This window comes from Peromyscus leucopus, chromosome 1 (genome assembly GCF_004664715.2).
Source record: "Peromyscus leucopus breed LL Stock chromosome 1, UCI_PerLeu_2.1, whole genome shotgun sequence".
In the NCBI taxonomy this organism is placed as follows: Eukaryota; Metazoa; Chordata; class Mammalia; order Rodentia; family Cricetidae; genus Peromyscus; species Peromyscus leucopus.
This window is the reverse complement of record NC_051063.1, coordinates 101975796-101998236: the sequence shown is the minus strand read 5'-3', so window position 1 is coordinate 101998236 and position 22441 is coordinate 101975796. Positions and strand designations below refer to the sequence as shown.

At 44.3% G+C, this 22441-nt stretch overlaps 2 protein-coding genes and 1 long non-coding RNA gene across 3 annotated transcripts; 2 read left to right on the top strand and 1 right to left on the bottom strand.

Moving 5' to 3' along the window:
- Positions 1-418: 418 nt before the first annotated feature.
- Positions 419-8286, bottom strand: Trim21 (tripartite motif containing 21). The gene is given in 8 exon segments (XM_037196761.1): positions 419-1477; positions 2007-2063; positions 2066-2106; positions 2684-2706; positions 4582-4812; positions 6023-6118; positions 6497-6909; positions 8180-8286. Coding segments are annotated over 7 exon segments (1389 nt in total). The 5' UTR covers positions 6893-6909; positions 8180-8286; the 3' UTR covers positions 419-932.
- On the top strand, positions 8278-11983 carry LOC114706613. Its single transcript, XR_003736544.2, has 3 exons — positions 8278-8477; positions 8894-9201; positions 10743-11983. It is a non-coding gene; the product is annotated as an uncharacterized LOC114706613 (long non-coding RNA).
- A 9178-nt stretch (positions 11984-21161) lies between these two features.
- LOC114706581 (olfactory receptor 51G2-like) lies at positions 21162-22185 on the top strand. The gene has a single exon (XM_028889034.1). It carries the CDS (start codon positions 21184-21186, stop codon positions 22132-22134), a length of 951 nt encoding a protein of 316 aa, XP_028744867.1. The 5' UTR covers positions 21162-21183; the 3' UTR covers positions 22135-22185.
- Positions 22186-22441: the final 256 nt, after the last annotated feature.

The window sequence follows — 22441 nt, the reverse complement described above, 5'->3', positions numbered from 1 at the left end:
AAATCTGCTTACAGTATTTCTGAAGCTCTGGATATTTTTTGTGTTCTAGGTCAGCTACTAATTTCATGTTCTTTGAGACAATGGAAGCAGGGGACAGCACACCCATAAACTGCTAACAGTCCGCCTCTGAGCACAGCTGTCTCTTCCTTGTGAGATTCAACTACAGGGACTCACTGACCAGGCTAACATGGCGCCTAGACTGCGGCTACCGTGGGGGACATGAGTATACTGTCGTGTTACATTCAGCTCTTGCCTGAACACTTTCACTACTTTATTCTGGCTCTGGTTTGTCACCCTGGAAGATATTCTTGACCCAAGTCTACAGATGAAGAAGTGCATAGGGCATTCCAGGGAGGAAAAGCAACAAACAAACTCCAACCTCTCCAGTAACAAAAAACTCAACCCAAACCAAAAGATGTACAATGTTAAAGACACATATTTTGGGCTTTATCAACAAGGACTGAGACAAAATTCTGAGACACAGAAGGAAGCCCTTCTGAATAGACAGGTATCTGGCCAAAGGTAACAGTCAAGAAATAGAGAAAAGAAAACAAAATAAGTCACACAAAGGAGGCAGAAATGTGATTTTGACTGAGCTAGATGAGTGTGGGTCCATTGTGAGGACTCTGTTTCAACGGAGGGAATCATTAAGGAACCTATGTTAGGAACATTCAAGTGGAAGGTCAATTGACATTGACTTTCTGTTGCCCCCAGCTAATGCCTTCATTCTGGGGCCCTGACTCCTCTAAAGAGATGAGGGTGTGGAAGGGTTTCAACTGGATGGGCAAAAGGGCAGAGTGTACAGCCAAGGAACACCAATAGGAAGTAACAGTATCCAGACACGGCTTTCAGTAGTCATTGGACTTTGATCATGACAAGGAGGAGGTAACAGTGTCCAGAAAGCGCTGTCAGTAGGCACTGGCTCCTCCTCATCACATCTTTAGTGGACAGAGCTTTAGAGGTGCGGCATTTCCTCCATCGTCATTGAAACCGACACTGAAGAAGGGCCGTAGAGGTCCAGCAAAGGCACACTCCGAGAAGGTGTAGATGAGGGAGCCATGGTCAGTGATGTTATAGAAGGAGACAATGCCAGCCTCATAGTCTACAAAGATCCCAACTTGGCATGGAGGCACCTGAAGGTGGAGGGTGGTCTGGGGGCTGGTGCCAGCCTCATAGGTGTCTTTTTTCCATAGCCAAATGGTCCAGAAACCATTCTCAGTACTGAGTGAAAACTGCCCCTTCCTCTTCACAGATTCTCGGCAAACCCCCAGATCCCAGGCCTCCTTGCTGGTCACATCTACCTCCCAGTAAATCTTCCCAGAGGTGAATCTCTGGGCACCTAGCACCATGGGGTAATTATTAAATCTCTCCTCATTTTCAGGCACATTCTGACGGGTATCTCCAATCCTCACTTGTCTCCGATCCTTTGGGATGATGAGCCATGAGTTGGCTGTGTTCTGATCCAGAGTAATATGCACTGCAGAAAGAAGATCACAGGTAAGCCTGGGTAGGGTCAGCAAGTCTTTGCTTGTAGTGAGGGGATTCATGTAAACTCAAAGGTGAGGTGTGACCCTGAAACTCACCATGTGAGAAAATGACCTACAGCAACTCTGGCCTCTCCTCTGATGTGTGAGGAAACCTCGCCTATGTGTATTTGCTCCACCTGTACTCACTGAACACCTCTTCCACATGCTGCCATGCTGTGCTCCCCATGACCACCTCTTCCACATGCTACCATGCTGTGCTCCCCATGACCACCTCTTCCACATGCTACCATGCTGTGCTCCCCTGCCCCTCTTCCCATCACCATGCTGTGCTCCCCATGACCACCTCTTCCACATGCTACCATGCTGTGCTCCCCATGACCACCTCTCCACCCTGCCCCATGCCCCCCCCCCCCCCCCACCTCTTCCACATGCCAGCACCCTGTGCTCCCCATGACTGTCGACTCTTCACTCTCGTTATCCCCTTATGTTCCAGCCCACAGTTCCTAGAAGTCACCTTACCCCAACATGTCCTCAGCATCTTCTTCCGCCCTGGTACATGGCACGTACTTGTCAGGTTGGGGAGGCAACATCTAACGTGTCCAGGTTGAAGGATCTACTCCTACAGGAAGAAGGGTTTGAGAATCTTACTTGGCACTCCTGTCTTCTACCCCAGGCCCTAGTGATCTCCTTCCTGGACGACTCTGATAGTTAAATTCAATACAAACTTACAATACTCATGCATTCGATGTCCATGTAAAAGGAAAAAAAAAATAGCTTCTATCTAGGAGTTCCAAGTTCTAGGAAACTCAAATAAACCTCCATCTCTTCCCAAAGCCAGAGGTCACTACTAAGTGGCTTCTATTTAATTTTATAGGCAACCATCTAATAGGTGAGTTTTTCTGTGAAGAACCTAGAAAGTCCCAGCAGACTCAGATTATTATTATTATTATTTTTTTTTTGGTGAGAACTTTACTGTATAAAGATGAAATAGTCTATCTACATCAGACAATTCGCCAACTGAGATGTCCACTAGTCTTTTGAGGCCAGAGAACGTTATAGAGAGGACCAGGTCTTTGAGAACAGGGAGGCATGGGGAACACTCCCAGTGCATGTGTGTCTACTGCAATAACTATTTCTCAATAACTGTGCACACATGCTTCCCATTCCCTTTTCTAACTGAGGAAATCTCTCCTTACCTTTCCAGGACAATCGTCACCTCCTGAGGAGAGAAGAGGCATAGAGTCAATTCTGGGGTTTCTGACTGACCACTGAGACTTGACTCCTGGTGTCAAGTGATATCACCCATGTTTTCTCTGGAGTCTGCTCTGCAGCATTCCCTCGGGCCATAGACGATTCTGACTAGCTCTTAGCAGAAAGGACATGTGACTGCTCGTAGAATATCTAGAAAGTTAACATGGCCTGTCGCTAGGATATGACCAGGGTTTAAAGACTGATTGAGAAAACAATTTAGAAGGGCTAGGTTCTTGGAGGAGGGGCGTTGACCACGGAGATGGTAAAAGAGGAAAATAAAAGCACAACTCGATTGAAGCCCAGCAGCAGTTTCAGGAAGAGAATGGCTAAGGTAGGATATCCAGAAAGGCTCTTTGCCACTTATGGGCTTGAGTTGTTTGGGAAGGAAGGGTTAGTTGGTTGAAAGCTTTGTCTTGTGCTGTGGCTAATCCTCTGCTGTATTTAGAGTGAGCTTAAGTGAGAATATTCGTCCCCAGAGAGTGACAGGCATAATGTTGGAACTGGCAGCCTTGTAGGCTCAGTCAAAAGGCACCAGGGAGCCCAGATTAGTGACAGGCAAGAGAAAGCCTTCCAAACCAAACCAATATAATCAGCTTTTCCTGAACAAACCCCAAAAGAAATGTCTGTATGCATCTGACCTAGGGACAGTGTGAGAAAAGAAGCATAGAGATCATCTAGTCCATAGTGTTCCGACGTGAGGCTAACATATCACGGGTGGATGCAAGATGGTTTTAGAATATACACGGATTTTAAAAACAGTTATGTACGGGCTGGAGAGATGGTTCAGAGGTTAAGAACACTGACTGCTCTTTCAGAGGTCCCGAGTTCAATTTCCAACAACCACATGGTGGCTCACAATCATCTGTAATGAGATCTGGTGACCTCTTCTGGTCTACAGGGACACATGCAAGACAGAACACTGTATACATAATAAATTAAAAAACAAAACAAAAAACAAAACAAAAGACAGTTATGTATGTGTTTCATCTTAACTTTTGCCCCTTACTACTTAAACTGACATCATTTAACTTGATTCTCCCACTAAGCCTATTAATGTCTCTGCTCCTTAGTTTTCTCATCCATGGAATGGGATCACAGTAGCACTTACCTGAATCATGATAAGCCATCTGTGTGCTGTTTAGGAATCTGCAGTTATCATTGTGGGAAAAAAATTATAAAAAATAGTAGCACCAATATGTAATTTCTTAACTATCATGCTTTGGAAAAAAATTATTTTAAAGTTAAATTTATTTGGGGAGAGAGTGAGACTGTTTTGCAGAAGCAGAACAATTGAAGAATCATGTGGTTAGCTCATAGATATAAAGTATGGAAATGCAACGGCCATGGCTAATGTGAGGGGCACTCTCGGGTATCCCAGTCCCTCTAGGGCTTCATAAATGGAGAAACTGTGCACAGGAAAGAAAAACAGGTTCCCATAACCTATCACTATGGCAGGAAATGACACAGCTCAGATCTGTAAATTATATTTTCAAAAACATTCTTATGGCTTCTTGTCTAAGCACTAGAATGGATTTTCTCATTTAATTCTTTAAAATATGTGTAATACTATATATCAGGGTGATATGTGATAAGTGCGATGCTCCTGCTCCCACACCTGGCACCTGCTGAGGTAGGCACTTCCCAGGGATGTCTGTCCCAGGGTTGCTACATGGAGCACTTTTTCTTGTATCTGTACCCTGTGGTTCTGGAATGGAAGCCACTCCTGGGTCCACATTTCAGTTTAAGAATATATCAAAGATTAAGGTAGCACTTGCTTTAAGAGTGGTTCCAGATAGCTCTGGTTTTCTCCCAAGTTACTCCTTGTCCTGAGCATGGGTCGCACCTGCAGTAGCTCAAGCTTGGGGCACCGGCTCCTCCGCTCCAGCTCTGCGATCAGCTCCTGCAGGGCCTGGTTCTTCTCAGCCAGCTCAGCCTCCTTCTCCCCCAGAAGTTTCAGGTGCTCCCTCTTATCCTTCTCCAGTTTCTGCAGCTGCCTCTGCTCTTCCTTGGCCAACAAGCTACTCTGGTGCACAAACTCTGAGTGAATCCTTGACTTCTGTGTGTCCACGTTCCTCTGTGGTGGCAAGGGAAAGACAGGAATTTTACATTTTTATTTTTAATAACAATTTCCTAGGCTTTGGTGCTGGAGGTGCTTCTGTTCCCTGGTCACCCATCCCTCTGTTTATGTCTGGGAATGAATGCATGCACACCTGCATACCCAGGCACAGAGCATGCTCTCATGTGCATGCGTGCAGGCACACGGTTTCTGGGACTACCAGGGAAACAGCACTGGAAAGTGGCACACTGAAGCTAGGGCTGTTAGCTACAGCTTCAGCAACTTCTGGCACCAACAGACGTTTTCTCAACCTTTCTTCCAAAACCCAGTAACGCCCATGTGAGTCCGTTTGTCTTTCTATTGCAACAAGTCACAGAGAGCAAAACCTGTTCCCATTTCCAACGATGTACTATTCCTAAGCCTTGGGGACAACAGTGGCCCCAGGGTAGTCTCTGCCATCTTGGGAGGGTCACCTGATGACCTGTTTTGACACCATAGCTTGATCCAGTCTTTGCTAATCCCAGTTCCTCTTTTGGGGTCTGTGATTGCTTGTGAGCCCCTTGCATTCCTTGTCAGTTTCATGCGTACCCCGTTTTCTACCAGCAAATCACCAATGTGACAGGCTTTAGTTTTTTACTAGGCTTTGGACTAATAACCGGGTCACCAGTAAGCAGCCACCGAGTCAGGTGGGCCTCCACCTCAGACTTACATAGATCCCGCGCAGGCTGTTCCCACCAGTCTCTGTCATGTCTAAAGGGCGCAGGAGATGGGATTCTCTCACAGAATACCTCAGACTCAGAAACTACAGTGTTGATTCTGGTGGCCCAAGACTGTTTGTTATCCACTGAGACAGGATCAGAAGGAATGGCATGACCTTCTTACACTTCTCCAGTAATTCTTGATTTTTATGAAGATTGGGGGAAATCTCATCTGGTTTCAAGCTTCTCTTCCTTCCTTCCTTCCTTCCTTCCTTCCTTCCTTCCTTCCTTCCTTCCTTCCTTCCTTCCTTCCTTCCCTCCCTCCCTGCTTCCCTCTTTCCCTCTCTCCCTCCTTCCCTCTCTCCCTCCTTCCCTCCCTCCCTCCTTCCTTAGTTCTTCTCTATCTAGAGATATAGTGTGGATGGTTCTTGGGGAGGGACCTATATAACAACTCTCCCACCCCTTGGAGAGGCACAGTCATGCTTGCTTGAGGTCAAGACCCGGGACCCAGCCCATCCTCGGGATCTAACCTTCCAGTCTATTCTTTGCATTTCAAGATCCATTTCCAGCTTTTCGGCCAACTCTTTCCATTTCCTCAGTTTTTCTAAAGCCACACAGAGCTTCTCCTGTAGAAAAAGGTAGCAGGTTAGTCCTCAGCTAGAGATGTGGAGGAGGGGGCTGGGAAGACTTTGGGGGAAAACCTAGTATGTCTTACAAAACAGAGCGACACTGATGGGGTAATGGGATCTGGGTCATTACATTTCTAATCCACCAGGAAGCCAGAGAAAGCATGACCTTGTAGCAGTCCCCTGGCGTAGCCTCTGCTCCTGAGAAATAAGCTTGTATTTGATGCACAAGTACCTCTCAGTGAAAGAAGAAAATAGCCCTCCATCCTCCAACTTCTCAGCTGTAGGGGTGACTCTCAGCCACTGTTCGGGGGAACAAAGCACTCTTCATGGACCATTTTCTTTATACCTATGCGTGCCTTTGTGCTAGGGCCTCACCTGGTATATCCGAGCAGCCTCTTCAACAGGGACCCTGGTGTGGTCACGGTGCTTCCCAGAGTGGTCGCACACCCAGCAAAGGGCCTGCCCATCTTCCTCACAGAACACCTGAAGTTTCTCTCCATGCTTCACGCAGCAGTCTTCCTGGGTCCCCTTCTTGGCACCCTGGGCTGTTTGTTTAAGGTTTTCTACCATGTTGGCTATGTGCCGATTGGGCCTGAGGTTTTTGAGCAGAAAGCGTTGCCGGCATACAGGACATGAACCGCCCCCACCTTTCCCAACACCAGAAATGCATCCCTTGCAAAAGCTATGGCCACATTCGATACTCATAGGCTCCACCATGGGATCCAGACAGACACAGCAGGTGACATCCTCCCACATCTTTTCCAGAGACATCTTTGAGGCTGTAGAATCTTGAGGAGTGCAGAGGTGGGGAAGGGAAGAGATAAAACGAGAGTTCGCATGACAAGAGCAAAAGCAGGATAAAACCCAACTCCCCGAAATAATGCGAAGGAGAAAATGTGAGAGAACGACATGGGAGGGAAAACAAAAGAAGGGAGGAGCATCAGGCTGAGTAACAGCAGCCTCTCCTCCAGTCTGACCCACGGATCCCGTCAGTCAGGCAGAAGGGAAACTGTCTCCAGAAGAGGCAGAGAACACTGGCAGGGATAATGCTGTTACTAATTCTACCTTCATCACATCTGTCCCGGCTTTAACCACACACTCCCCCTCATCTCATGCCTCCATGGTGCAGAGAAGTTCATCGTAGTAGTACCGACCATTGACCACATTTACCATGGACCCTCCATATTCCACCTGGGTGCTACATGCTTATGTCAGTCTTTATTAGTCTTGACAATAACTACAGGAGTCAGGAATTAGGAGCCAAGGTCTATGCAGTTATTCATTACATGAGACATTTTGGTCAAATATGATGGGCTACATGTATGGTGAATGAACAGTAGGCTGAACCATACTGCCTAGGTGTGTCATTGGCTACCCTCTCAGGTTCATGTAAGTACACTTCAAGATGTGCGTTCATTTTGATATGACATCACCTTGGAGCACATTTCCAGTCATTGGGGTTGCATGTGCATGTATGTATGTATCTACATATATACCTAGCTGTCTTTATTTATCCTAATGTGTTTTATATACAAAATATAAATGAGCACAAATGCATCAATGTAGGTGTGCCCACACGTTCCCTTATATAAATGTTTAGGCACACATATGAATATGTGTGTTCATCCATACACATTTGTGGGGAGCACTCGCCGGGCTCTTCTCTTAGCCGCTCCAAGCCTAGTACCTGTCTCAACTTTTTGCACATAAATGGCTAGCACTCACCTCCATCAGGGCTCTTTAAGGGGCAGGACTTTCCCTGACCTCTGGGCTGGGTCACAGCCTGCTTCTCCCACCTTTACTAGCTCCCTCCTCAGCTCAGGCACCAGCCACCAGGAAAGCCCCTTCCAGGGGACTAGGAAAGTCACTTTCAGAGCCCAGCTTCCACTGGCCTGTGTGGACAGCCCGCCAAGGCTGGAACTAGAGAACTCTGCTGAGGAGAAGCAGCAGGTGGACCGGCAGGTTCAGGGTCGGGGGCGCTGGTGGGAAGGGGCTCCTCGAGTCTGGGGCGGAGGAGAGAGCACTCCTAGGTGGGCCAGGGATCCCAGCCTTACTCACCTTACCAGGGTCCTCAGCGTTGGCCACCGGCTCCCAGCTTCGCTTTCAAAATCCTGCTCTCTAAATTTCACTTTCAGTTTCCTCTCGGAGGCCAGTCTAGAAGGAAGCGGGAGGAGCAAGGGGAGGAGCGGGAGTTGATCGGCAGAGGGAGGATGGGGTAGAGAGGGCGGAGTCTGGGCGGGGAGTGAGAGGAGAGAGGTCAGAGGTGCTAGAAGCTGCTGGCTGCCAGGAGCAGGCGCCGCCGCGGAGGGAACTGCTTCCCTTCTCTCTGAGGTCTCCGTGTCTCATTTCCCAGAATGTATCCTACAGGATATCGATGTATCGTTTTTGACGCTGGTATTCACCTCACACCTGGAGCATCTGGGAGAAGAGGTCTGGATGGAGAGGAATCACATTCTGCTTACTACTTCCAGGAATGGATTCCTTCCTCACAAGATTGGCAGTTCTTTAAAATTTGGGATGAAAGATTTCGCCACCGTTCTTATTAGCATATATTAATTGTACAGTGTACTTCAATTATGCTTATTTCCCATCACTCTATCTTCCGATTTTGCTCCCCGCTTCTCAGATAGTCTGAGATGAGAAATTTATTCCTTATGAATGTCAAGATAGGTGTTGTGCCAATGAAGGGAGTTGAGATTTATAGGCACGGACTGTCTTAGAACTTGAGCTAAAAGTATCAGTTGAATTTTCCTTAATATTTATTATATTTAGGAAGCATAAAGACATTCCATGCTTTGAAATTTCTAGTCCTATTTAAGAGAGATTTTCTGAGTGAAAGGCCACCAGGTGACATCATCAACTGTCTAGATTGTACTACCGAAGTGGGATTTGATTCCAGGAACACAAACAGTCCCAGAAAGCAGAATGAAACACAGAGTCAAGCATCTGAATGGACGAAGAGAGCTGTAGACATCAGAAAACGACTCTGCCTCATACCCCTGAAGACCTGTTGCTGTTTCCTGCAGGCATGGAGAAAGCCAACTTTGGAGGTTAGAAAAGAACCTGGGTCCCAAGATAAGGTACATTTTGTTATTTACCACTAGATGGCGCTCTGTTCCTGTTGACAAGCCCACCCTACGCTTGTGTTGGTGCGTGCTCACACAGACTGACTAATATAATATAGTGTAACTCCCACGTTAGTAATTGTTTGACGATCCAAACTATCATTCCAAATTCCCTTCATGCGCAGATGGTACTTCGATATTTGTCTTCCTTTTTTTTCCTGTTGAAATGACCCACGTCTTTATTTGGGAAGGAATAATGCCATTGCATGAACATCCAGCACATTGGCTATGCTAGTGAAGTGAGAAAGTGGAATTTGGGTTTTAGTCGTAGTCTCCACGATTTTAATGTGTGTCAGTAATCGAAGTTGTCCCGGTGGTAGGGATCGGTCCACTCTGGCCAGGACAGGAAGGGCATCCTCTGCATATTTCTAATTTAGTGACCTAACGCTCCAAAGACACGAGAGGAGGAAGAGGACCAGTTAGGAAGAGGAAGGGCTCACCCGGCGTGGGGGAGGGACAAGAGAGGGTGATAGAAGGCTGCTGGTTTAATCATGCATCAGAATTATGGGATAGCTCTTATTGTTTGTTTCTGCTCTTTTGGAGAGCCTGCAACCCAACTCCCAAATAAATCACTCACAGAAGTTATTCTTAATTATAAATGTCCGGCCTTAGGTTGGCTTATTTCTAGCCTGTTTTCTTCTTCTTCTTCTTCTTCTTCTTCTTCTTCTTCTTCTTCTTCTTCTTCTTCTTCTTCTTCTTCTTCTTTTAAACAAAGGGAAAACTTTATTGTTTCAATCAAAGGGAATATTGGCAGCCTACTTGTTAACATGCAGAAAGGTATCTCAACTATGGAAACTCAAAGAGCAATTTCTAGCCTGCTTTCTTAACTTTAAATTATCCCATCTACCTTTGGCCTCAGGGCTTTTACTTTTCTGTTTCTGTACACCTTTCTTTCGTACTCTGTTGCTGGTTGTGTTGCTGGATGGCTGGGTGGCTGGATGGCTGGCCCTCTCTTCTTTTTTTTTTTTTTTTTTTTTAAAAGATTTATTTATTTACTATGTATACAATGTTCTGCCTGTGTGTATCCCTGCAGGCCAGAAGAGGGCACCAGATCTCATTATTGATGGTTGTGAGCCACCATGTGGTTGCTGGGAATTGAACTCAGGACCTCTGGAAGAACAGCCAGTGATCTTAACCTCTGAGCCATCTCTCCAGCCCCTGGCCCTCTCTTTGAGACGTCCTCTTCTCCTTGTTCTTGCTCTTTCTTCCTCCCTCCCAGATTTCTTTTTCTATTTATTCTCTCTGCCTGCCAGCCCTGCCTATCCTTTCTCCTGCCTCGACATTGGCCATTCAGTTCTTTATTAAACCATCAGGTATTTTACATAGGCACAGTAGCACAGCTTTAAATGCAACATAAACAAAAGTAACACACCTTAAAATAATATTCTACTACAGATAACCATTTACTCTCATAGACAAGGCCTTTGTTGATTTCTGTTCCTATAATAAAATGTCACTATTGAGTAATTCATAAAAAACATGTTTCTTTTTTATAGTTGTGAAGAATGGGAAGCCCAAGATAAGGCAGCAGCAGATTTGTTGCTTCCTACTTGCTTTCTTCTCAAGATGAGGCCTTCCTTCTCTTTGAATCCTTTTTTGTAAGGATCCTAATCCACAGCTTCATTTCTTGTCATCATCATCATCATCATCATCATCATCATCTTAATGTATGAATTTCACGAAGACACAGACATTCAGACCACAGCAGACGGGATTCCCAAATTGGTACCATACCTGTGCTTTCAACAGGTCATACCCCAGTTCTGCTGACCACCTGTCCTAACTGATGATGCAGGTTCCAGACCAATGGTTTCCATAGGGAAGCCCCATTATTAGGACTTGTTAGATATAAAACAGTTCCTTGGTTATAGGTAGTGCTTTGGAAATAGCTTAGTGGAGCAGGTTTAAAAATGGTGGCTCTTGGCAGATACAATGTAGATGGAAAAACAGACATGCTGGAATATTACTTCCTTTGTTTGAAAAATTCCACTTATTTAATGTAAATAGTGTCACTAGAAAACTGCTCAGATTTTTCCTAGGCATAGTAAAAAATCAAGGTAAGAATTGGTATTCCACTTCCTCCAGGAACCCCCAACTTCCTCCTTCTACTTCCCCCAGGAAGTGATGGGATCTCAAAATTTAAGACCCCATTATGATCAAACAATGTAAACAAATGTACAAAGAATGTGAGATTAATTTTGCTTATAACTTGGCTGCTTGAGGTATATCTGGAGAACTGGTCTCTCTCTCTCTCTCTCTCTCTCTCTCTCTCTCTCTCTCTCTCAATTAGTTTGATATAGTCCCTAATAAAAAACTAAATTAAAATTCTTTTACAGCTCTGACCATGGAGTAGGGGGAGGTTAATGTGGTATGTGGTTATAGAGAAGGCTTGATGGACCACCAAAGCCAGCTCTTAATGTCTTATGGAGAAGTCAAAAGACTGTGTGTAAAGTTTATAGGTCTTTTCCCAAGAGCTTCACGTATTCTAATTTATTTAAGTTTGAAATGACTCAGTGTGCTTTTAAAAAAAGCACATGAACTTGGTAGAAAAAATGGTGGGGGAATAGGGGAGGAATTGGGGGGAAAAGGAATGGTGTATATAGTTGATCAAAACACAGTATATGCATGTACAAAATTCTCAATAAAAAAGAAAAAAAATTCACATGAAAAGTTTTCATTTTAAAAGAAAATGTGCAGAGTCATTTTATAAAGTAAAGACATCTGAAATAAACAAGATTAATGAGTATTGGAAAAACCAAGATTTATTTGATTTATGTGTGTGTGTGTGTGTGTGTGTGTGTGTGTGTGTGTGTGTGTGTGTATGTGTACTTGTGTGCAAGTGCCTATGGAAGCCAGAAGAGGATGTTGGATACCCTGGAACCAGAGTTATTAGGCAGTTATACTGCCTGATGTGAGTGCTGGGAACCCAAATCTGGTCCTCTGGAAGAATAGGAAACACTCCATACCATCTCCCAGCCCCATACATCCTAATTTTATCATAGTGAAGATTCTGTGAAGACCAACCATCACCTAATCACATAAATGACTAAGTATCAAGGAGGTCATTTGCTCATAATCACATATTTGGTGAGAGATCCAGAAATAAATAGGCCGAAAGTTTTCCACTACCTCATGCTCGGCAGATGGTTTCCAAGGGCGTTGCTGAGAGAGAGAGAGAGAGAGAGAGAGAGAGAGAGAGAGAGAGAGAGAGAGAGAGAGAGAGAGAGAGAGAAAGCCTGCTTCGTGAGTGTAGCTTTGCTTTCCAACACTGTCATTCCCTAAGTACCACCTTGGGGTTAAGCAGAGAAATGTCTTCCTCCTCTCTCCCAAGTTTTCTAGGCCTAAAGCACCGATGTGAGTTTGTGGCTACACTGCTTCGTCTTTGGCAGACCACACTAATGCTCTCTAGATGCAGGCTTTCTTCAAGGTCTCTTCCACAGAAGGACAGAGTGTGCCCCAGTCTCTAGTTACCCACATCTGCCTCCATCTGTCACTGGATTTCATGGGGTTGGGTCTTCAGGAGGAGTAGCCACTCTGTATGAGGTATCTGAGCATCCTCCTGGTGCCCCTAAGAAAACTCATCAGGTACTCAAGCACTTGCCTGGTGCTTCCACACCAACTCTCAGAGCTGCCTGTCCCAGAGCTCAGGGACCTCAGCAAGGTGAGCTGCGCAAATCTCTTGGATTTGCATCTGGTTCCCAGCAGACCTGTTATGTCTCTGCTTCTAACAGGAAGATTATAAAGTACTGGCCTTTGTGGGCAGAACAAGAGATGGTTCTTACTAACAGAGGAACAGATGAGAGGAGACACAGGCTCTGGAGCTGTGGTGAGTGAACAGATGAGGTGCCAGGTCTGGGCTGAGGGGGCTGGGCACCAGAGCCTTGCACCATCTGCCTGCATCATTATTTCTGCTACTGAGCAGAACGATACCGTCTAGAGCAGCCACCTTCCCTCTAGGTCAGTCGTGGCCTGAGGTATGATAGTGACTGGATGAAGGCTTTTCCTGATCTTATAACATAAAGGGCTTGGGTCTGTGAGGCCCTCTTTAGGTCTGACTGTTCCTAGGTGATCTGGACCAAGAACTATCATGAGAAGATGGGCAACTAAGGATGAAGGGAAATACTGTTCTTCAATTCTCGACTAACTGGTTTAATCTGGGAAAAGCTATAGGTGTGTGAATGGTTCCTCAGGACTCCTATAGTGGCTGCTTTAGGCACAGGCAGAATCTGAGGGTTCTACAGCTTATAGTAGGGCAAAGTTAGCTACAACATGGGATCTGCCTCGGTCTGAGGTCCAGATGCTCGGCTAAACCTCCATCCAAATGTCAGTTTCTGACTAGTTTGAGCAGGGCAGTTGACAGTCTCTCTTCTGCTAAACTAACTCTGTCTGAGGAGGCCATTAACCATGTAACAACTGGTCACATTGACAATTACTAGGGCCTTATGATTTCCTGATGATCTCATAGACCCTCACTGCCGTTCAAGGGTAGAAGTACTCTTAGTATTTCTTGTTTACAAATCAGGCAATTTAGGACAAAGAGGTGTCAAAACATGCCCAATACTCACAGATGGCAAATAGCAATGCTAGGATTCAAACCCAGACTCCATGGATCTAAAGTACAGACTTAAAATGTTTTTAGATTAATTTAATTATTTTATTTTTTTTTGTGTGTGAGTGTTCTGCCTGCATGTATATATGTACATTGCATGTACTCTTAAAGGGTTGTGACCTATCATGTGGGTTGGGGAAACTAACCTGGGTCTTCTGCAAGAGCAACAAGAGCTCTCAATCACTGATCCATTTCTTCAGCCCCTAGGGTGTGCACCTTTAATCCTGTGCTGCCCACCTAGACTATAATATACATTATATGCCAACATGTTCCAGCCTCTGAAACGCCAATGTGAAATGTATGCTTTTAACAGAATGCACATATTAACCATGCTACTAAAGACACCCAAGGAAATTAAAGGGGTTTAACATTTGTAGCAAGCTCAGATGTCCTTAGATTTAGCTGTGTTAATACTGAAGGGAAGGGCCCAATGACCTGGCTATGCAGTATCATAGCTGCTTGTGATTGATGTAAAAGGCTTTTGTGTCAGTTTTTGTCTTCTTTCCTCCCTCTCTCCCTCCTCCCCTCCCTCTCTCCTCTCCTTCCTTCCTTTCTTCTATGTGTCTATAACTATTGCATCTTAATATCTATGTGTCTATAACTATTACATCTTAATATCTATGTGTCTATAGCTATTACATCTTAATATCTTAGACATATTCTTACAGCTTAGATATATTCTGGACTTATTCTAGACTTAAACCTCACCAGTTAAATATAAGATTTCAGTTGCTACTTTAAAAAAAAAAGCAAAGACAATACTTATATGGTTAGATTTTGAGGACCATGTTTAAAATATTTAAAGAGATTTAATACAAAACAGAATAAAAAAAGAGGGAAGGATCTGATCTATTTAAAAACCATTTTTTCCTGTATAGATCACAAGTGTGTAAACAAATGAAAGTTTTACAAGATCCTCCAGTTTCCATTCTTTTTGCTCAACCTCATTGCAGCCCCACTGACAGCACCAGACCTAAATCCGTTATTAGCTTTCAGCCACAGACTCCCAAGGACCCCGGTTTGTAAGGGGTGTAGGGAAGGACAGGTGGAGAACAAGTCATCCCTTCATCCACCCTGCACTCATCCTCTCTACCACATAACAAAAACTTCAGCCAGCCAGGAAGCAAAGGAGGTGGAGGAGTCTGAGGTGTTCGGTGACCCTGCAAGCAATCGGTGACTTCCTTGTCACAGGTGCCTGGCGTAGGCAGCTTTATGCTAAGCTTATTTCTGAGCAGTGTAATTTTATCCCTAACGTTAGCTATCATGGCTTGTCCTAATGTCAATATCATGGCTTGAGGAAATTTGAGTTTCCTAACATCAATATCATGTAATTTTATCCCTAACGTTAGCTATCATGGCTTATCCTAACGTCAATATCATGGCTTGAGGAAACTTGAGTTTCTGATGCCAGTCTCTGTTAGGCTTAGGATTCAGTGCTATGACCTGTTTTTCTGCGTCTTCCCATTTGGCCCTAGGACCCAGCTGGCAAAGCCAGAGGCTTAAATCCTCACACTCTCTGGAGTGTTGGTGACTGATGCTTGGTTGCCATAGAAATCTTGGAGTCTCCAACCTTCTCTAAGCTGGGCCATTTCCTTTCAAGACTCATAGCTATTGGTGATAGACTTCTTTGATTAACAAAACAAAATAGGCTTTACATTATTCATGGTCTTCTGGAATCTGGATAGGTAAAATGGTGGAAAGACAGAGAATATAATTTAATTTTTTCCATCCCCATAATTTACTATGTTATTGATTTTCTATCTATCTACCTAACCTATGCATCATTTATCTATTTTATCTATCACCCACCCCTTTCTACCACCACCCCTGCCCTGTCCACATTTAGTTTGATCAAGTGTCTTGATAACACTCTCCTTACTGTTCTGAGGAGAACATTCTTCTCCCTAAACCATAACTCCATAACTAAATTCACACAGCTAAACCATAACTCCATAACTAAATTCACACAGCTTGCAATACAGGACGGTCATTAAGCTTGTGAGTTCCTTTTGCTTTAGGGTGTAGAAACATGAGAATACTCAAGGACTGGTGACTGGGACATCAAAGGAGGAGGCAGGGATGTTAGATGAAGAGAACTCTCAAGTATGTAACTTCATGTCACTTCTTTGGGGACAGATATTTACAGCACTAACCACGTTAATAGGCACAATAGGTAACAGAAGAAGTATCATAACATAGTACCTAAGCAGCCTCTGGGATCCAGCTGCCTCAATTTCTAGTCTGGCCACTCACTTGTTAACTTTATGATCTCAGGCAAGTCATCAAATTAGTTGGTGCCTCAGTTTTCCCATGTGAAATGGGAATGATAGTTTTATTCTCTTCATAATATAGAAAGCCCTCAATAACCAAGGAATTTATTATTGTTATTATTATAAAAATTATTATTATTATTGAGACTGGAGCTTATTGTGTAGCCTAGGCTGGCCTCAGCTCACAATCTTCCTATCTCAGCTCCTCCTATGTTGGGATTGTAGGTGTTCTTCACCACTGCCACATGTATGAAGTATGTGTATGGTAACGCTTTAGTGCTCATGCACCAAGCACTGTTTCAAGTCCTCTCTCTCTCTCTCTCTCTCTCTCTCTCTCTCTCTCTCTCTCTCTCTCTCTCTCTCTCTCTCCACACTCCCACACACACACATGTGAAGAGACGATTATTTTTTAAAAAACTTTGGGAGTGAGAATGCTGAACGACCAACACACAGCATTGGTATCAAATCGTTTGTTTTTTCTGCTTACTTCTAGTGAGGTGTGACAGGATTTCTCATCTCTTAGATTGTTTTTTCATCTTCAGGGAGAAGACAATGCCACTCAAAGGCATTGGGGGACTTCATGAGATGCAGGCTATAAAATCCTAGGCTAGGGCATGGTTAGCATTACACCTTTGTCAGTGCCTACAAATGTGTAAAACCGTGTACAGCCTTTCCCATGTTCATAACCACTCTGTGACATCATTTTATTACATTTAGGACATGATGACAGCTCAGGATGAGAAACACAACTCCTGGAGGCAACACTCATGTGGGCTGCAGTGTAGACGGCAGCCCTTGCAGGTGTGCACTGTGGCTCTGATGGATAGTTGCTCATTTTTATGTGTAAGACCAGATGTGGTTTGGCTTGTGTGACGGTGAGGCATAGGCAGATCATACAGGCATGCATGCAAGGTGGGGAGACTGTAGGATTCAGACAGGCAAGATGATGCTTGCTATGAACCTTTCTTCAGCAAACTTTATCCTTACAATTCTCCAAAGAGATGTGTTTAAAAAAAAAAGACAAAAGAGGGAATGATGAATTTTGATATCATTTAAGGGCTTATATTTCTGGGTTTTCATTACTCAAGAGTGTACCCAGACTTTCTTTCTTTCTTTCTCTTTCTTTCTTTCCTTCTTTGTTTCTTTCTTTGTTTCTTTGTTTCTTTGTTTCTTTCTTTCTTTCTTTCTTTCTTTTTTTTTTTTCTTTCTTTCTTTCTTTCTTTCTTTCTTTCTTTCTTTCTTTCTTTCTTTCCGTTAAAGCATTTCAAACTACATCTTTATTGAATTTTATTGTAACCTAAAATATAACATTGATGAAAATGCAAAGCAAAAAGTTCTGAAATTTGGAATATGTATAATATATATATATATAATATATGTACACACACACACACACACACACACACACACACATATATAAATTAGATGACAAGGCAAACCAACAGGAGGAAATAAGCTCCAAGAGAAGACACAAGACTCGGAGACCCACTTATCCATACACTCAGGAGTCCCATAAAAGTACTAAGCTGAAAGCTATGATACATATTCGGAGGACCTGGTGCAGGCTCTGTGCTTGCTGCTTCAGTCTCGCCAAGTTCCTATGAGCTTGACTCAGGTGATTCAGAGGGACTTTTCCTCCTGGTGTCCTCTGTCCCCTCTGGTCCCCACACTCCTTCTGCCTCCTCTTCCACTGGGTTTCCTGAGCTTCGAGGTCCCCAGACTTTCACTGAATGACAGAATGAACTGACAGGGTGGAGTAGACACTGTGTGTCAGATACATGTTGCTGTATATACTCACAATGGAATAATCATCCCGCAAAGAGAATGAACAAATTGCAAAGCAGATGCAGTAGTATGGATGTGACATAAAGTTGAATGAATTATATGTTTGCACTGTATGATTATAATTATATAAAGTTCCAGGATTTGTGACATTAATCTTTGGTCGTGAATCAGGGTAATAGGAGGATGGAATCACTGGAAGTCATTGGACTTGGAGATTCTGAAAATTTGTTTCTTATTTAAAAATTTATTATTTATATCTGTGTATGTGTATGAGAGAGAGAGGGGGAGGGAGAGGGAGGGAGAGGTGTGCATGCTATGGCACATGTGTGAAGATCAGAGGATTGTGGTGATACATTGTGTACCCCAATAAAGCTTGCCTGAGGATCTGAGGACAGAGTTAGTCACTAGATTAGACACAGAGGCGAGGCAGTGGTGTCACACACCTTTAATCCTATCACTCAGGAGGCAGAGATCCATCTGGATCTCTGTGAGTTCAAGGCCACACTGGACTACATGAGAGAAACAGAGCTAGGCAGTGGTGACACATGCCTGTAATCCCAGGAAGTAATATGGCAGGACAGAGAAAGGTATATGAGGTGTGAGGAAACAGTAACTCACTCTCTTTAGACTTAGGATTTTGTAGAGGTAAGCTGGTGTCTGGCTGTTCTGCTTCTCTGATCTTTCAGCTTTCACCCTGATATCTGACTCTGGGTTTTTTATTATAAGACCTTTTAAGATTCGTGTTACAGAGGATAACTGTGGAGACAGCTCTTTTCTTCCACCTTTACATGGGTTCTGGGGAGAGAACTCAATTTGCCAGGCTTGCCCATCAATTGCCTTTACCCTGAGCCATCTGCTGGCCCTCAACATTTGGTTACATGGATAGACTCACTTGGTGGGAATTCATCAAGCTTTATGCTTTTGATATGCAGCCTTTCTTGTGTATGTGCTATACCCTAATCAACATATTTTAAAATGATCAAACAGCAAATTTGGTGAGCAGAAGGATGTCTTAATAATTCATGGTACTTAGGGGAAAGGCAACGGAAAAGATTAGAGATGTAAGATGGGCAGAGTCTCTCCTCTTTTGGACACTATGGAGATTTTGCTTAGATCTGATTCTCCATGCATCAGGGAACCATCGATGTTCATTAAAGCCAGAGCTGCTAGAACAAATGTGGACCCTATTCATTCATTCATTCATTCATTCATTCATTCATTCATTCATTCATTCACATTCATTCCTGGCTGTCTATGCAGTAACTTAAGTATTTATACTGTACTTTCCGTGAATATTTTAAGCCTAGTTCAAATGGAAACTTGAAAACAAACTGACATACAGGAACACTGAAGAAAATGGGACAATACAGCTATTTTGTTACTGAGAGAGGTGTTGTTGGTTTGGCATGATTAATTTCGTTGGAATCTGAAGAGAAGAGATACTTCAAAGATTAGTTGATTAGGAGAATATATTCTAGAGTGAAAGGACAAGTTTTTTGAGTGTTTTATGAATAAAACCAAGGAAGAGTGACAGGAATCCACAGGAAATGGCCTGTGGCTTTGGGAGAGACCAGATAGATTAGTATTTTGTTTAATCTATACTGCAGACCAGTGTGAGATGCTAGGTGGACAAGGGAAGGTCAGTTGTGTTCTGAGGAGAGGAGAGAAGCTGTGAGAATGTGATGTGTGAGGTTGTCAGAACAGGAGAGCTCACACACCTCAGTCTGGCCTCTTTAGCAGAGCTTTGTTAATCCTGGGATTCTGGAAGCTTCTGCTGCTTTGCCTGACATCACGTGATGCCCTTGAGCTCTGTCAGCCTCAGCCCCCTGTTCCCAGCTAAGAAGAACTTCAAGGTAGCTGATCCCATACAACAGCTTTTGTAGTAAGAGGGCTGAAAAAGGGTGGTTTAAGAGAAAACTGCTCTTTAGATGAGTCTGTAACCAGAGCCCTATCTTGACGGGAGGGTAGAAATCACGCCTGAGAGATTTAAGTGGAGGATAAGGTGGACAGAGGACTGGGAAAAACACTAGGAAAATTGAATGCATTTGGCAAATTCCCACCTTGCCCACCAGACTTTGAGGAACCCTTGGCTACTTCTTTTTTTTAAATTTTTTATTCATTTTATATAATATCCAGAGTTTCCTCTCCCACCCCTTTTCCTGCTTCCCCCACCCCATCCACTCCTCCAGAATGGTAAGGCCTCCCATCCTTGGCCACTTCTTTTAAGCCAATTCATCTTCACAGGAGAGAAATTTGTCACCAGTGAGCACATTTGAAGAGGCAATTTTGACCACTACACATTGCATATGTGTATTGAAATATCACATGGTTCCCCACAAATATGTACAATTATTACATGTTAACCAAAAATTTAAAAATGTTTAAGGGGTAAAATGTTAGCCATCTTGAATTGATTATTATATAATGTGTACATTAATTGGCACAAAATACTCTACACATTTGAACAATTAACAGCAATTAAAAATGAAATATATCAAAGTAAAGAACCTATTTTCTTCCCCAAAGTATTTCCAAAAAGGCATACAGAAAATGTACATAACAGCACCAGAAGAGGGAGCAAACAGCCTCCTAAGGGGACGCTTCTGCAAACATACCATTGGCTGGCTGTCCTTCCAGGCACGTTTGGTAGCAGATATCAGATGGAAAACCTACCTCTAAGGAATGATGCAACCCAGATGTTTTGTTTGTAATGTCATCCTCAAATTTAAAAAACTGTTTATCACACTCACTTAGTGTATGTGTGTGCATGTGCATGAGCTCAGGTGGCAATAAGCGAACAGTGGTGGAAATCAGAGTCTCTTCCTCCACTGGGTAGGTTCCAGGGATCAAACTTGGGCTTCAGGCTTGACGGAAAGCACTTTGGCCAGCTGAGCTATCTTGCCAGCCCTCATCCTGTTTCTTTGGAGAACTACTCTTCCCTCAGTATGCAGTCTGAGAAGGCTCTCTGGAAGATTAGGGTTTTAGGTTTCACTCAGGTGAAAACCGGAAGTTGCTCAGGGCCAAGTGAAGGTGGCTGTTGACGGCTAAAGAAAAGGCAGTTAGCAATAGTCAGAAAGTAATTGAGAAAATGTATCCAAGAACACTTCATTCAGAGAAGGAAAGTCAAACTCGGCAAGAGCTTCTAGGAGGAGCGTTGCTGTTTTTTTCATGACCTGATAACGGGCTTTGAGTCAGCTCTTCTGTTCCAGCTCAGTGACCACATGAGTGAATGTCTCCTTCTCACAGGGTGGACAGTTTCCTCCTGGAGTCAGTATGTCCTGCAACTCCAGCACTCCTGGCCACTCCACCTTCCTCCTCACTGGCTTTCCAGGCCTGGAAGCCTCCCACCACTGGGTTTCCATTCCTATCAACCTCATTTGTGTGGTTTCCATCCTGGGCAACAGCATCATCCTGTTCCTGATCCGCACAGATCCAGCCTTACATGAACCCATGTACATCTTCCTGTCCATGCTAGCGGCCTCTGATCTGGGCCTCTGTGCCTCCACCTTCCCTACCATGGTGCGGCTCTTCTGGCTGGGTATTCGGGAGCTGCCTTTTGATCTCTGTGCAGGACAGATGTTTTTCATCCACGCCTTCACCTATGTGGAATCTGGTGTGCTACTGGCCATGGCCTTTGACCGCTTCATTGCCATCCGGGATCCTCTGCACTATGCCACAATCCTTCCCCACTCGGCAGTGGCCAAGGTCGGGGCTGCTGTTCTGGTAAGGGCCATCCTACTTAACCTCCCTGGACCCATCCTTCTGCGCCGTCTGCTCTTTCCCCAGATCAGTGTCCTCTCCCATTGCTACTGCCTGCACTGTGACCTCGTGGGACTGGCTTGCTCAGACACCCAGATCAACAGCTTGGTTGGCCTGGTCTCTATCCTCCTCTCACTGGGCCTTGACTCCTCCCTCATCATGCTTTCCTATGCTCTGATCCTACGGACTGTGCTGAGCATTGCATCACCTGGAGAACGGCTCAAGGCACTCAACACGTGTGTCTCACACCTCTGCATTGTTCTCATCTTTTATTTGCCCAAGTTGGGGCTGTCTGTTCTGCACCGAGTGGAGAAACACAGCTACCCAGCTCTGGCAGTGCTGATGGCCAATCTGCACTTCCTGGTGCCACCCTTCATGAACCCTGTCGTCTATTGCATCAAGTCGAAGCAAATCCGTCAGGGCTTCTTAAAGCGCTTCCAGCAGAAGCGGGTAGATGTTTCCTAGGACAGAAGGACCCACTGGCACATGACCTCAGTGGGCCACCATGAATTTTGGGGTGGGTGAGGTGTAGTGAATGGGTCAACTTTTGAGGTCTTCGAATACCTTGTCTTAACTGTTGAACCCTTTGTGGGGGCCCTTCTGTCTTCAATAATTATAGACTTCAGTACTGAGCAGATCAGAGTATCACGATGATAATCCTTTCCATGTTCTATTAAATCAGTGCTGAACTACTCTAGACTCATACATGCTGCAACATCTTACCCAGGCTGCTAATCTCACTGATAGAATGTTGGTATCAGTCTGTTCTTAG

What these genes read in the sequence shown, in the direction of transcription:
- LOC114706581 (XM_028889034.1), top strand. Translation starts at nt 21,184, where the DNA reads ATGTCCTGCAACTCCAGCACTCCTGGCCACTCCACCTTCCTCCTCACT.